At 41.5% G+C, this 14,459-nt stretch overlaps 1 protein-coding gene across 1 annotated transcript; it reads left to right on the top strand.

The window, feature by feature from the left end:
• Positions 1 to 5,929: 5,929 nt before the first annotated feature.
• LOC141558511 (gasdermin-D-like) lies at positions 5,930 to 12,831 on the top strand. The gene is made up of 5 exons (XM_074295894.1): positions 5,930 to 6,031; positions 6,883 to 7,037; positions 9,542 to 9,686; positions 11,743 to 11,822; positions 12,148 to 12,831. The coding sequence occupies exons 2-5, from the start codon at positions 6,921 to 6,923 to the stop codon at positions 12,394 to 12,396; spliced, it is 591 nt and encodes a 196-aa protein (XP_074151995.1). The 5' UTR covers positions 5,930 to 6,031; positions 6,883 to 6,920; the 3' UTR covers positions 12,397 to 12,831.
• The last annotated feature ends 1,628 nt before the right edge of the window (positions 12,832 to 14,459 follow it).

Below are 14,459 nucleotides of genomic sequence, written 5' to 3'. Positions count from 1 at the left end.
GAAATCGTGGCCAGAGACCTTTGAAGGCCTCAGAGGAGGCAAGCCGGGTAGAGTTCACACTGCAAAGGTCAGTGGTCAAAGGTACTCTGGTGGGCCTAGGACAGACTGGTAATTGTACCTGCCAGGAGGGCATGTTACAATTGAGGTTGGGAGGGTGTTGGTATATTGGGGCTACAGCATATTGGGATTACAGGCTAGTATTGTGGTTTGCCTCAAAAGAATTTGTAGGCTCAGACCTCCAAATCAAGGGGCAAAGATTTTATTATTCCACTAAGAGCAGGCTAAATTTATATGGGGTTTTTCGGAGGCAAAGGAATTTTTTTTTTTTTTTAGCAATTAACAAGGAGAAAGACAAATTTCCTTGCAGAGATGCCATTAAAGCATGGCAAGTGGGGGATCTCCAGGCTAACTGTAAAAGGAGTTAGGCATTAGCTATTGTGAGACTTAACAAGATCATTAACCCATAAAGGAATTAGTAGGGGAGGGAACTAAGCCATTAGTTCAAAGGGATTTAGTATCCTAAAAAAAGTTAGCTTGTGAAGTATATTTAAGTTCTTTTGTAGGGTTAATATTACCTTGGGGAAATGAATAAGTTACTATCTTAACTTGGCAATCAAATTGGATACAGTAATAGAGGGGTTGTAATGATTTTATCAATGTAAGGTATTGACTAAGAATTCTACCAGAGACTTCCCACCTGGGGTGAGACTGTAATAAAGGTTCACTTGAGGCCAGAAAAGGAAAATGATCAATGTTGGAGGGAATGTGGGGGAAATGTAACATTAATGCATTGTTGGTGATATTATAGAGCAATTTGTATTGCCCAAAGAAGTATAGAATTAAGCATAATTGCTTACTGCCTCATGGTTTCTTTCTCCTTTTTATAGCTAATTCTTTTAGGATACTAAATCCCTTTTAGGATTTGGCCTTCCAGTTCATGACTTTCTGTTTGGCAAAAGATAGGTTTATTTACAAGAGATTACAGATAAAAGGAAGAGATAGAGTAGACTCCAGGAATGGTAAATATGGAATAGACATTTCCATTTTTATAAAAGGTAAAAAGATGTACAAAATCTTACCAGGAATTTATTTTCTGCAACCATTCCCCCTGGTCTCTTTCAGTTTTCATAAACTCATAATCAATAGATATTAAGCATAAAAATACTGTGTGCCAGATATTGTGCTAAGTGCTGAGGATACAAAAAGAGACTAAAGCCTGAGGGATAAAATATGCAAACAAATGTATACAAAGGAAGCTATATAAAGGATAAATTGGGAATACTTAAGAGTATCTGACTTGTTAAGGCTGTTCTAAGCCTTTCAGGTATGGGATCCTGCTCTCAAATTTTGTGTCTGTGATTTTGCTCTTTGCTCTGAATCACTTGGAGTTTACATCCAGTTTCAGACACAACTTGTGACTTTAGAAAGTAACTTCTTAGAAATGACTTTAGGAAAGTTACTTAATGTCTAACAACATTGTTTCCTCAACTGTAAAATGAGGAAAACAGTACTTCACAGGGTTCTGGTGAGGATTAAATGAGATAATATTGGCAAAATGCTTAGCACAGAGTCTAGAATACAGTAGGAGCATAATCAGTGCTTATGCCCTCCTCCCTTTGCTTCCTTCTCATCTCCCCATAGTAGTTTGCCATATTTGTTATTTTTAATTGCTCAAAAATATTTCATGATATTGACAAGCCACAATCTTTTCCATCAATTCAGTCTCCCTTGAGGCAATGTGTTGAAATTATATAGGAGTAGATAAGTATCTTAGAAGGTAAGGGAAATCTTCCTATTTGTCTAGGACTGATTTGTGAAGTGGTGAGCTCCCCATCACTCAGAGTATACAAACAAAGGCTTAATGACTACTGTCTGAAATCCCTTTGTAGTGTGATCTCCTTTAATTCTGTTCTTGGACATGTCATTGTTTCCCATTTTTAATGAAGTACTTCTAACTATTTTTGTACAGACTGGCCTTTTCTTTCCCATTTTAATTACTATCTTCCTCCATCTAAGTCTTACTCTGATGTATCTTCAATGTGTTGTGGCAGCCCTGGCTTCTCAGTGAAGCTCTGACCTAGAGAACTTTAGAATATGGGCCCCAGGTATGTCTGTCACTTCAGAACAAGTCTCATTAGATGTGGAGGCTCCTGAGCACCAGCAGGTTGGCCACCTAGCTTGTGCTCCATGATTGTAGAGAAGAGGGCCACCACAGTGGCATCATGGGTCCTTAAAGCACTAAGTAATATCAGCCTGAAGATAAAGCCCTCAGCCTTAGTTTATTTGTAAATAAGTGAGTGGGTTGAACTGGTTGGTCTCTAGAGTTCTCTTCTAATACTAGTGATCCTGGCATTAAATCACCAGGTCAGTTTAGCAACATTGGTTTTGAAGTTATTATGGAAAGTTATTATGGGACAGAACCAGAGGACTTTCTAACAAAGCTACACTGCTGTAAAGCCCTCTTATAATGGAATCCTGTACTTTTTCCTCTTTGGCTGCAACAACATTGATTTTTCTTCTTTTTCTAGATCGTTTACTTCCAGATAAGAACCAGAAAACCTTCCCACCCAAAAGTAAGTGACAAGCATAGTTGTCTTTCAAACCCCCGGACCCAATGAGCCCTTAAAAGCTCTCAGTGTGTCCATGGGACCATTATCCAGGCAGCTCCTCAAGGACACCCTTAATTTCCAAAATTGAGAAACTACCCTCTCCAGCTTTGATTCAGCCTAGGCTTCTACTTAGATGAACCATAGGGAAAACTAAACATACTTCCACTCTGTAAGATGGAAGAGATAGAATGAAGGAGATAAGATCTAGCAAGGAAATAAAGTAGCTGGAGAGCTGGCCTCAAAATCCAGAAGAAATGGGTTCAAATCTAACTTCTGACATAAGCTGTTTGTGCCTGTACAAAACACTTAATTTCTGTGACCATGACTTGCTAAGCAGCTGTAGATCTGCACTGATAGAGGGAGTTTATTCTTTGGCCATTCATTATACCGATAAAATCACCAAAATACATCCCAGAAGTCTTTTTGTTGTTCAGTCATTTTAGTCATGTCCAGGCTTCATACCCCAATTGGAATTTTCTTGGCACACCTCCTGGACTGGTTCGCCATCTCCTCCAGCTCATTTATATGGATGAGGAAACTGAGGCAAGCAAGGTAAAGAGAGCTTCCCGCAAAAGTCTTAGGGCATTTTAAAGCTTTAACAGCTTTTAGGAAACTTCTATTTGTGTGTACATGTGAGTGTATTTACATATGTGTGTATAAACATGTATAAGGGCCGCTATGTTGTGCAGTGAATAGATTGCTGGAACTGGAGTGGAAGATCTGAGCTCAAATCTGGCCTTAGGCACTTACTACCAGTGACCCTGGACTCAATCCCCTTTGCCTCAGTTTTCTTTATCTGTCAAATGAACAGGAGAAGGAAATGGCAAACCCCTTCAGTGTTTCCATCAAGGAAAGCCCTAATGGGGTCATCAAGAATCCAAAACAGTGGAAACCACAACTCAACAAAAATATGGACACACACACACACACACACACACACAAATTACTTTAAGGTTTGTGAAATACTGGGTGTACAGTATCTACTTTGCACCTCCCAGCTCCCCTGTGTGACAGGTACTCTACATGTGTTGAATCACATGTGTCATGGGGGCTCCCAGGCTCCCTGTCTCCCTGTGGCTGCCAGGGACAGAAACATGAATGTCTTGTTGGAATATCGAATCCTTCCTGCTTCTTGGGCTGTTCTCAGATGGAGATGTTCCTCCATCTGCCTAGACAAGTTGTCAGCAATAGCATATGTGTTTTATCTCACTTGAGGTTTGTCTGTTACAAAATCTCACAACACACTTTAATCCTCTGGGCTCCTAAGGACGGAGATGGCTAGTGGCTGCATCGTCTATAGGTGGCTCGAGGTCAGCAGAGATCTTGTGTCTAACCCCCACGAGATGCACTAGCTGTTTGTGGGGGCCACAGAGCTGAGGGACCCAGTCATGCAGGTCAAGGGACTCCCTGAAGTGCTGACGAGTAGGAAGAGGGAGGACGGTCCAGGGACTGATGGCTGAGGTGTACCAGGGAGCAGGGGCATTAGGAGCTGGTAACAGCAGGGCTGCTTTCAGCAGTTGGTAAAATGGGGATCATAGCACCTCTAGGCCAGACTACTCAGGGCCCTTTAATAATCAAGGGAGATGGTTTATGACAAGTACTTTGCAAACTTTGAAGTCTTGGAGAGCTAGAAGTCAGCTGTTATTGCTGTGTCTGACACTGGCCCAACCAGTCACATGCTAGACTGCATGGTGAGACCCACGGGGATGGGAAGACAATCTGAGTCAGGGACCCACGAAGGATGGTAAAGTTGGGCATTGCTGTTCTGGGCTATGATTCCTAATGCATTTGGGAAAGTTTGGTCTCTGAAGACTAAAACAGATATTTTCTCTTTTCAAACTTAGGAAGTGGAAGCAGCATGGAATCAGGTTTGTGGCTTTTTTTTTTTTTTTTTTAACATATTTTCACCTCTATCTCTCCCAATTGAAACACAGAGATAGAAGTGATCTGAAATGTTTCGAGGCAGAATCCATGGCAGCCAGGGAGGGTCTCAGAGACCACCCTGCTTATAACCCCAATACTCCCAGGAGGAAGTTTCTCTTGCCCTGCAGGTACTACATGTCAAATGAAATATTTGTAAAATACTTAGTATAAAACTCAACATAGTAAATGCTTTATAAACACCATTTCCCTTCCCTGTTTCTTCCTCTGAGAGTGGAGGAGGCACAACCCCAATTGCCAAGGGGGCTTCCCCAGCATCCAGGCAGTGAATCTTCCTTAGGGTGCAGGGCATCCAAGAGCACAAAGCTGCAAGATCCTGAAATGGGTAGAGGCTGCATGAGACTGGACTGGGCAGCTACTCCATGCATGGGCACAGGCCAGCTCTTATTATTTGGCCCTCACGAGATTCTGGACAGGATTTGCTCTCAAAAAGGCTGGCCTGAGGGCAGCTAGATGGTGAGTAGGACACCAGCCTTGAAGTCAAGAGGACCTGAGTTCAAATCTGGTCTCAGACACTTAACACTTCCTAGGTATGTGACCCTGGGCGAGTCTCTTAACCCCAATTCCCTCAACAAAAACAAACAAACAAATAAATAAATAAATAAAAAGGCTGGCCTGAAAAGTACTATGGAAGGCATTATACAATACAGCTAACATTTTATATGTTTCCTTTGTGCCCCATACTATACAGAGTAAGTACATTAAATTATCTCAATTGAACCTCAAAACCAGTCCAGGATTTATTATTGTTGTCCTCATTTGACATGAGGAAACCAAAGCAAACAGGTTAAGTGATTTGCTCAGAGCTAGTAGATACCCAAGGCCATGCTGAACTAGGGATTCCTGACTCCGGGCCTGTAATGCCATCTATTGTGTGGCTTAGCTCTGTCAGAGGGAAGATGGGAAATCATGGAAAGGAGGTCAGGATTGCCCAGCCTGCCATAACTTCTCACAACTCAGCCAGAGACAGGACACAAACAGAGGAGGAGGGTGCACAAGTATGTGGAGATCTCTTATAAGCAAGAGGGATGAATCTGGTTTGTTTGACCCCAGAAAGGGGATGGAAGTCAAAGGCAGAGTAGTTCTTGGCAAGACAGTTTTTGAACCCACTAGGTTTGTCATCAAATGGAGTATGCTGCTGTATGATTGTGTGTATGATGATGCCTTTCTGCAGATATATTCAAAAGGATGCTAGTCTAAAAACTGTATAAGAAATGTCATAAAAGACTTTATCCAAAAGAGATGGGACAGGAAAAGGCTGGATCCATTGTGGGAGCCACCCCAGATGAGCAGCTTGGGGACTGTACCCTAATAAGGTAGATCTAATGGAAGATTGAGTCAGGGACCCACGAAGGATGGTAAAGTTGGGCATAGCTGTTCTGGGCTATGATTCCTAAAGCATTTGGGGAAGTTTGGTCTCTGAAGACTGAAACAGATATTTTCTCTTTTAGGAAAAGAAATTGCATACTTATTTGAATCAGGTTTGTGGCTTTTTTTTTTTTTTATATAACATTTTCACCTTCATCTCTCCAAACTGAAATACAGAGATAGAAAAGATCTGAAATGTTGAGAGGATAGGGAAAACAGTTGCATGGGGTAAGGAAGTGTAAGTCACTTATCAGATTCCCTACTGGCCTGAAAATTCACATGGGATAAACAGATGACACATGGGATCAAGCCATGTACCTAAAGTCAGAAGATCTAACTTCAATCTGGCCTAAGGCACTTACAAGCTGGGAAATCCTGGGCAAGTCACCTAATTGCAGACTGCCTCAGTTTCCCCATCTGTACAATAGAGATTATTATAGCACCTGCCTCCCAGGATTTGTGAAGCATTTGCAAAGTGCTGTTATGATTTATCAGTGGAATGTGCTATAGATAAAAGTATCAAAAATAAATTATGCCTTTTTCTAAATTACTGACAAAGAGGCTAAAAAATGTTAATTCTTTGGGAAGTACTAGCTGACTCTTTGAACACAATTTCTTTTCCTAGAAAGGAAGGAAGAGAACATCATTTCACTCACCTAGGCTTGAGTTTGGGAGTAGGCATCTGGCTAGCTAGTTACCCTTCCTTATTGTGATGGAGTGAGGTCTCAAACTTCTCCCTGTGTCCCTATAACCTGGATCAAATTTTTGAGAGCAGGAAATATGGATGTGTACCTGGGTTGAAGAGACTATAAAGCAGGGACCCACTTCAACAGTCTGGGGAGGCTAAAGGCTTCCCAGGCAGCACTTGAGATAAAGGGCTTGAGAGCTGGGGTTTGATCCCAATCATAGCTGTCCTGGGTTGGTTTTTTTTGTTTGTTTGTTTTTTTTTTTTATGTCCCCACAGTGACCATAGGTACAGAATTTGAGAAACTGCAAGCTGAGATGAAGAAAGAACAAAGTCCATTGATCATGCTGGACAAGAAGCTACGGCAGTGTCTGCTTCAGGATCTTCTGGAGCTCCTCCAGACTGAAGAGGGTCTGGTGCACTTACAAGACGTGGTGAGAGAGCCTGGAAGTCAGGGCAATGGAGAATCACAGGACTGGGGGCTAGGGTTGTGGGGTGAGAGAACGAAGAGGGGAAGAGTAAGGTGGGGACCTCGTGGGGTTTTGAGGTAGAGCACCTGACTTCATATGTACTTTTTTATCACTTCTGCCAACTTTGGAAAGTCAACACACTTCTCTCGGCTTTGGTTTACTCATCTATAAAATGAAGGGAGTGGTCAGAAATATAATTCCCAGCATTTGTGAAAAATACTAATTAAAAACAAAAGGAAAAACTTCTAAAACCGAGTAAATATGGAAGTTGAAGAAGGGAAAGAGAAACGGGGAAAACAAATTTACCATTTCATTTTTCCTGAACCTCTAAACCATCACATGAACCATGGCTTCAGAATAGCTTGGAAAACCCCAAAACTCAGAATTTTCTTCACTGATTTGAAATAATTCCACTAAAGACTGTATTGGTGAAGCAGAAATATACTATGTAATTTCTAAGAAGTCCCTCTGTTAAATAGTCTGTCTTTACATTATAAAACTATTAATCTTCTGAGAGATTTCTATCTCTGCTCCTATGATATCCATCAATTTCTTTCCCTAAAAGTCATCTTATTCACAAGGCAAAAGGACTCTTTGGATCCTGTGCACAATTCCCTCAGTATTCCCATATTTAGGCTCCCTGTGGACTAAGGAAGAGAGATGCAATTAGCAATAATACCCCCACATTTCTAAAATGCTTTTCTCGTTCAGCTATTTTGTCATTCTTAGGGAGCCATCCAAATCCTTATTCAGTTATTGGACCCTCTGTATTCTTGTGCTTCTAAAACCACTCCACAATAAGCGAACTTGTCAATGCTTGGTCTGTCAATTCCCATCACTGATCAGTCTTTGATTGTATTTAATGACACAAAAACTGATATATCAAAATATCTATTTGCTTTTGGAAAAATCTATCCTTATGAAGCCTGACAACTTCCATACAGATGTTCAGTTGCTTAGCAGTATCCAAAAGCAACTGTTTGACTCACTTTTTTTCTGGTTAAATATTTTCCCTTTCTACTGAGTTATTTTGATTTCCACTTTAATTTTCTGTCCATGGTTCACTTTTCTGTATATAGATCTAGAAACTTATTACTTCATTACATAGGATGGTGCAGTGATGAATCCTGGACAAGTAATCCAAGTTTTTCCACTAGGTCATTGTGATCCTTCTTTCCTCTGTTTCAGTTTCCTCCTTTGCAAAATGAAGTAGTTGGAATGGAAGATCTCTTTTTCCTTCTCAATTTTAATGATTTATACTTAATATTTGTGATAAGAATTTCTCACAATGTGAAAGAGCTAACACTTATTGAAGTATTTTGTCCTTCTTGGACTGACAACTCCCAGCCAGGAATGATATGCTGGGAACCTCCAAAGAGACTGAGGCTGGCATAGCCCATTGAGACAAAGTACTTCACATTATTATAGAAAAAAAATATTATTTAAAAGAGATAAAGAAAACAAATCTTTGTGTGATACCCTTTGTGCAGTACTTCCCCAACTGATATTCATATTTAAGAGATTGGGTACCCATATGTTGGGTGTTACCTCAGGTTCTAGGGTTTATCTTGTGGGACTAAACTACTCATTGTGTAACTCACACACCCTCCCTGTTGAGATTTCTACTTATAATTAGCCAGTAGCCTCAATTTTCTTATAACAGAGGTATTTAGTTTGTTCCCATCCTGAATCAATCAGAGATGGTTTACATTTTACAGAGTATAAAGAAACAAATTTAAAGTTAGTAACATCTCATTAACATGAGTAATGATTGTGGGCCTTCTGTGATGAAATTAACTGAGTAGAATCTAAGAGGAAACATGAAACCATATTTTCTCCCCTCTCAAGTTTCAGAAATGTATATACTTTCCCAGAGCCAGTTTGGAATCATGAGCCTCCTCTGAGATCCCCCATTTGCTCTGTTGGTCCTACTCTTTGAGAAGTGATCTCCCTTTTTCTCTGATTCTCTCACTTTGTGGTATAAGACACCTGACCAAGAATCCCTTGTGGCTCCACAATTTCATAATTCCCTGTCTTGGGAAGGTCTTTAGTGTCTCAAACTTTGGATGACTTGCTCAACAAAATCCTCAAAGGTCATTCTCCCTGGTTCATGCCATTGTCACCCTGTAGGCCCTTCTTCTCTTCAGTCTCCCACTAACCAGCTTTACCTGTCACTATGCATATTCTCTTTATTTCCCCAGGAATTCAAACAGGGGAAGAGAATGGGAGGGCTAGAATATCCCTACATGGGCTCCACATGACTCCATGAGTGTCTTTCTCCCACTTGTCACTTACTGAATGATGCAGAAGAACTGAACCCCTCCAGGGCTGGTTTAGGAGAACAGGATTCTCCTCTGTCGCCAAGTTGTCACCTAAGAGCAGAGCAAGCCTGGCAGCTAACCCAAAGGGCCAGTTTGGGCAGAAGGGTGTCATTGTCCCCATTCAACTTTCTCCTCTCTCCTCTCCAGCTGGTTGAGAGTTTGTTCAGTGGAGTTCTCCCCCAGAAGGCTGAGGGCGTGATGGGAAACATCCTAAGCAACCTGCAGGACCAGAGTGGACAACTTGTGAAGGAACTAGCAGGGTCATTACTCTATCTCCTTGGAGCTCTGGATGGTGAGAAATACTGTGGGACCATAGAGTGGAGGGGGGGGAAGGAGATCCAAGGAGACTAATGCTCCAAAAGCAACACCTTTCAGCTTCTCTGTTAGAGGCCCTTGGGATTCTAGGGTGAGCTTTTCTTTAAAACAAAAACCCTTCTGCATCTTCTCCTCACCTATAAAAGGTGGAAAGGAAACAGAAACAAAGGCCCAGAAGGGAAGTGATCAAAGTCATGCATCTTCATATTACACTGGCTTAGCCCATTCCTCTGATCACTAGCCCATCATCTCTCCTTCATATGCACTAACTCCCTATGAAAGGCCTTCATCAAGGAGAAGAAAGCTGCTCTCTCCCTGTTAAGTCCTTCCTTCCTATATTCCCCAGGGAATTCTCCAGTAGTCCTCAGCCCTACCTCATTGATCCTACATAGTTCTTCATCAGGGATTTAATTAACACCTCTATGAAGATAACTGTCAGATTCCCTGCTTCTAATCCTAGTTTTTCCTCTGAGGTCTATTCCCCCATCACCAACTCCTGTTGGAACTCTTGACCTGCATATTCCATAGATATCAATATCAATATCAATTAACTCAATAAGTCAAAATCTGAACTCTTCATTCACCTAAAACCCACCCCCTCTTCCTAATTTCTCTATTTATGCCATTTTTCTTATTTTCAAATTCAGTTTCCATTTGACTCCTGACTCTCTTGGCTCCAGGCTGCTGTGTTTGCCTCTGGTTTTCCACAGATTAGAGATCATTTTGGTCAAATTGACAGGTAGCTCCTCCACTTATATCAGCTCCAGACCCAGTGGAATAAGAGAGAGCCCTATTTAACATGAAAATTTCAGCTTTGGGCCCTCCTCTGTAGTGAAGTAGTCCATTCCCTCTCCTTCCCCCATATTAAATCATTCTGTGTGCTGATAGCTTCTACCTCCATAACTTGCATCCATCCCCTTCTCACAACATTTCACCTCCATTCCTTTCTCACCATTCAATCATTCCTCCTTCAAGTCCTCATCACCTTTCAGTGAACAGCAATCTAATTGCTCCCCCTGCCTCCCCTTCCATCCTACACATACCTTTCAAATGATCTTTCTAAAGCATAAATTTGACCTTGGAATTTTCTACACAATAAATTCCTTTGGCTCCCTATAATTTTCAAGATTAAATATAAAGTCCTCTGACATTCAAAGCTCTTAACTTGGCATCCACTTACTATTCAAGCTCTATTAAACATTACTCCCATTTACACACTCTACAATTCAGCCAAGTTGTCCTTCCTATTGTTCTTCACACATATCCCTTTGTCTGTCATCTCTCTATATGTTGGCTGTTCCCCTTGCTTGCACATCACACTTCTTAGAATCCTCAGGGTCTTCCAAAACTTAGTTCAAGGATCACCTCCTCTAGGAAGCCATTCATGATCCTCACAATTGATAGATATAAGCTATTTGGGAGGAAAAAAAATAAATTCCCTTTTTGCCTTTCTATCTCCAGCACCTAGCACAGTCTAACCATTAGTGATTTATTTAAAAAAGGCTTGACTTTCCCTTAGCATCCTCCCTTCTCCAACTCCTTCATTTTACTAGGATCTAGAAAGACTTGACTGACTGACTCCTTCCTTCAGTTGACCATTCCATTATTCATCTTTTCTCACACTCTGCACTCTTGCCCTTCCTTGTATACAGCATGGCTTCTCTAGTTGCCATGCCCTTATAAAGCCTAGAAAATACCTACCTTTTCAACTCCTCTTCTTAGAATCCCTAGCTTCCTTCAGAGCTATGTTCCAGTAACACCCTCTACATGAGGCCTTCTCTGCTTCCCTATAACTATTTCTCTCCCTGAAAAAGTCTTGGTATTTACCCTTTCTTATCTTCTCAATACAGACTTACCCATATCAGGGCTTTCAAGTAGCTTATATTGGGTGAGGGACATACAGTATAAGCTATTTGAGAGCAGAGACCATGCCCTTTTTGCCTTTCTATATCCAGCACTTAGAACAGTCTAACCATTAGTAAAACATTCAAGAATGACTTGACTGATTGACTCATTGATTGATTTGTCCCCAGCTCTGAGTGAATTGCAGTATGAGATTATGATCCAGTTGCTGAAGTCAAAGGAAAAGATTCTGCCTCAGCAAGTAGACCTGGTAAGAAAAGCTGTTTATTCCCAAAAGTAAGCTGGGCAGCCACAACTTCTCAAAGCCTTGGAATGGGCAGTCTAGGGTCTAGAGAATAAATAAGAAATGGGGGAAATGGGAGCAATCTAGATTGGGATAGTCTCAGTTATATGAATGACCTGCTCCTTTCTCTGCTGTTCCCCAGGCCTCAATGGGAGGAGTTCTGACCTCAGAGGATTTTTGGCCTCAAGGGGACAGTGTAGCAATTCTCTAAGGTTTCTCAGGGGACTTTCTCAGAACAACTAGAAAGCATCCTGTTCTTTTTCCCAAGAGACACTGATCTTATTTCCTATAGGTGACAGAAATTCTGAAGAAAAACTTCTTTGAGACCAACGAGGTGACTTTCTCCCTTCCTTCAGAGCTTCTGTCCTTTGCCAAGGACAAGAGGGAGGAATCCACCCTCATATATGTCCTGTTGAAAGAGTGTGAATTGGAGATCTCAGGAGATAAATCCCAATTTACCTGGAACCCCGATGCTCTTTATTCACTCTATGCACTGTATGGGAGTCTGGGGATGCTGCAAGCTCTCTCTAAAGACTGCTGACCCAGCCCCCTCTTTCCCTCTCCTTTTGCTGTATCAAACCACTGGAATGTACCCTCATTTTTCTAGAACTAAGGTCCAGCAAGCACACTGTCCCCTGAGTTTGGCAGAGCATGATCCTTTGTGCTTACCCTCTGGAAGCTTCCACCTTCTGGCAGAATCACACAATCATCTTGCTTTGACCAGCATCAGGGGTTCTTTGGGCTCTGACAAGCACCAGACAAGTCCCCATGTTCTGGACAGAAAGTCCTGCCATGAATCAGCCTTGTCACATTATTGCTGTTACCCCTCTTTGTCAGACCTACAGGTCACTGCATGGCCATAAATCTAAGTATTGATTTTCTCCACATAAAATGAGTGCTCCTCACCCCTACACCTCTCTAGCTTCCCCCCTTGCCTACAAGCCATTTTAAAATTAAATTTCCATTTGATCCCTGACTCTCCGGGCTCCAGACTGCTGTGTTTGGCTCTATCCAGAGATTATAGGTTAGTTCCATCCAGTTGACAGGCACCTCTATCCCCTATGTCAGTCCTAGAACTAGTGGATTAGGAGTCAGCCCTATTTCAAATGAAATTTGATCATGAAATTTGAATGTTGGGCCTTCTTCTGTGATGAAGTAGTCCATTCACACCCAAAAGAAATCCCCAGTGTGATGACCAGACAAGTGGTCATCCAGCCTCCACTTCAAGACCAAAGTGCAGGGAAGCATCCCAAGGCAACTCATTTCCCTTTGGGGCAGATTTTACTATTCCCCAAGTGTTTCTTTTTTCCCTTCACATCAAGCCTTACTTAAATTGCCTATTTGCAATCTTTGTCCACTGCTCCCAGATCTGCCTTCTAAGGTGCAGAACAAGTCCAATCCCTTCTCTGTAGCTCTATAAATATTTGTACGAAACTGTGAGGTCACATTTCCTTCACCTGGTGCTCATATGCCATGGATTCAAGGCCCTTTTCCCTTGTGTTTGCTCTCCTGGATGTTGTCCAGTTCATCACTGCTCTGATACTGTGGTGCTCAGGGGGACGGAGCCAAGATGGCGGAGAAGATATCCACAAATTTCTAAGCTCCCTATTACCCTCAATACCAACTAGTTAAATCAGCCTCAAAAAAAACGTTGGACTGATAAAAAAAAACACAAGGATTAGAAGCACAACTAACCAAAGAGAATCTGGAATTTCAACAGAAAAGGTCGGTTCCCAGGGGAGGAAAAAAAAGATCAGCACAGACTGGTTTGGACTAGGGACTAGCACATTGTGCCAAACAGGCTAGGGAGAACTCTGGGATCAGAGAAGCCACTGAAATAGAGGAATCTGTCAGAGGCTGATAGCTCTACTCTGCTTGCAAAACAGCAGATCAGAAGAGAAATCAAAGCCACTTTAAAGTAAAAAACCAGACAATATAACTACCCTAAACCAGAAGTGATGTAACACCGATCCCAACAAGGCTGTGCAGCTTCCTTCTGTTGTCCTGGGCTTTTCTTTGTGGCAGTTAAGAACCTGAATAGTGGGGGACACAGCCCAGGGCAGCCTCTAATCCACATAGTGCAGGGCTCAGCCTGAGGCAGTGGAATTCACAAAAGCAAAGCTCCAACAGCAGCAGAACTCCCACAGCAGCTGAAGCCCTGCAGACAGTCTCCAGATAATACCCTAAAGGGGAATGATACCTGCCCCCCATCACATAACTCTCTCTTAAAAGAAACTATTAAAAAGTTTAAAGAAAAATGGGGAAAGGAAAGAGAACCTATGTTAGAGAATAACAATGTCCTGAAATTTGAGTTGGAAAAAATAAAGAATTCACAGGAGGTGCAAGGAAACAAAATTTGTGAATTAGAAAAGTTTAACAAGTGACAGGAAAGTAGGATTTCTGAATTGGAAAAGATAAAAAATTCCCAAGAAAGTAGGATTTGTGAATTAGAAAAAGAAAATAAGTAATTTAAAAAAAAATTAGTGAAAAGGAAAAAAATTCAACAGAGCAAAATAATTCATTTAAAAACTCAATGGACATATATAAAAAGAACTAAAAAATGTGAATGAAGAAAATAACTCATTAAAAATTAGGACTGAACAA

Source organism: Sminthopsis crassicaudata, chromosome 1, assembly GCF_048593235.1.
Source record: "Sminthopsis crassicaudata isolate SCR6 chromosome 1, ASM4859323v1, whole genome shotgun sequence".
In the NCBI taxonomy this organism is placed as follows: domain Eukaryota; kingdom Metazoa; phylum Chordata; class Mammalia; order Dasyuromorphia; family Dasyuridae; genus Sminthopsis; species Sminthopsis crassicaudata.
This window is presented reverse-complemented; position numbering and strand designations above follow the sequence as displayed.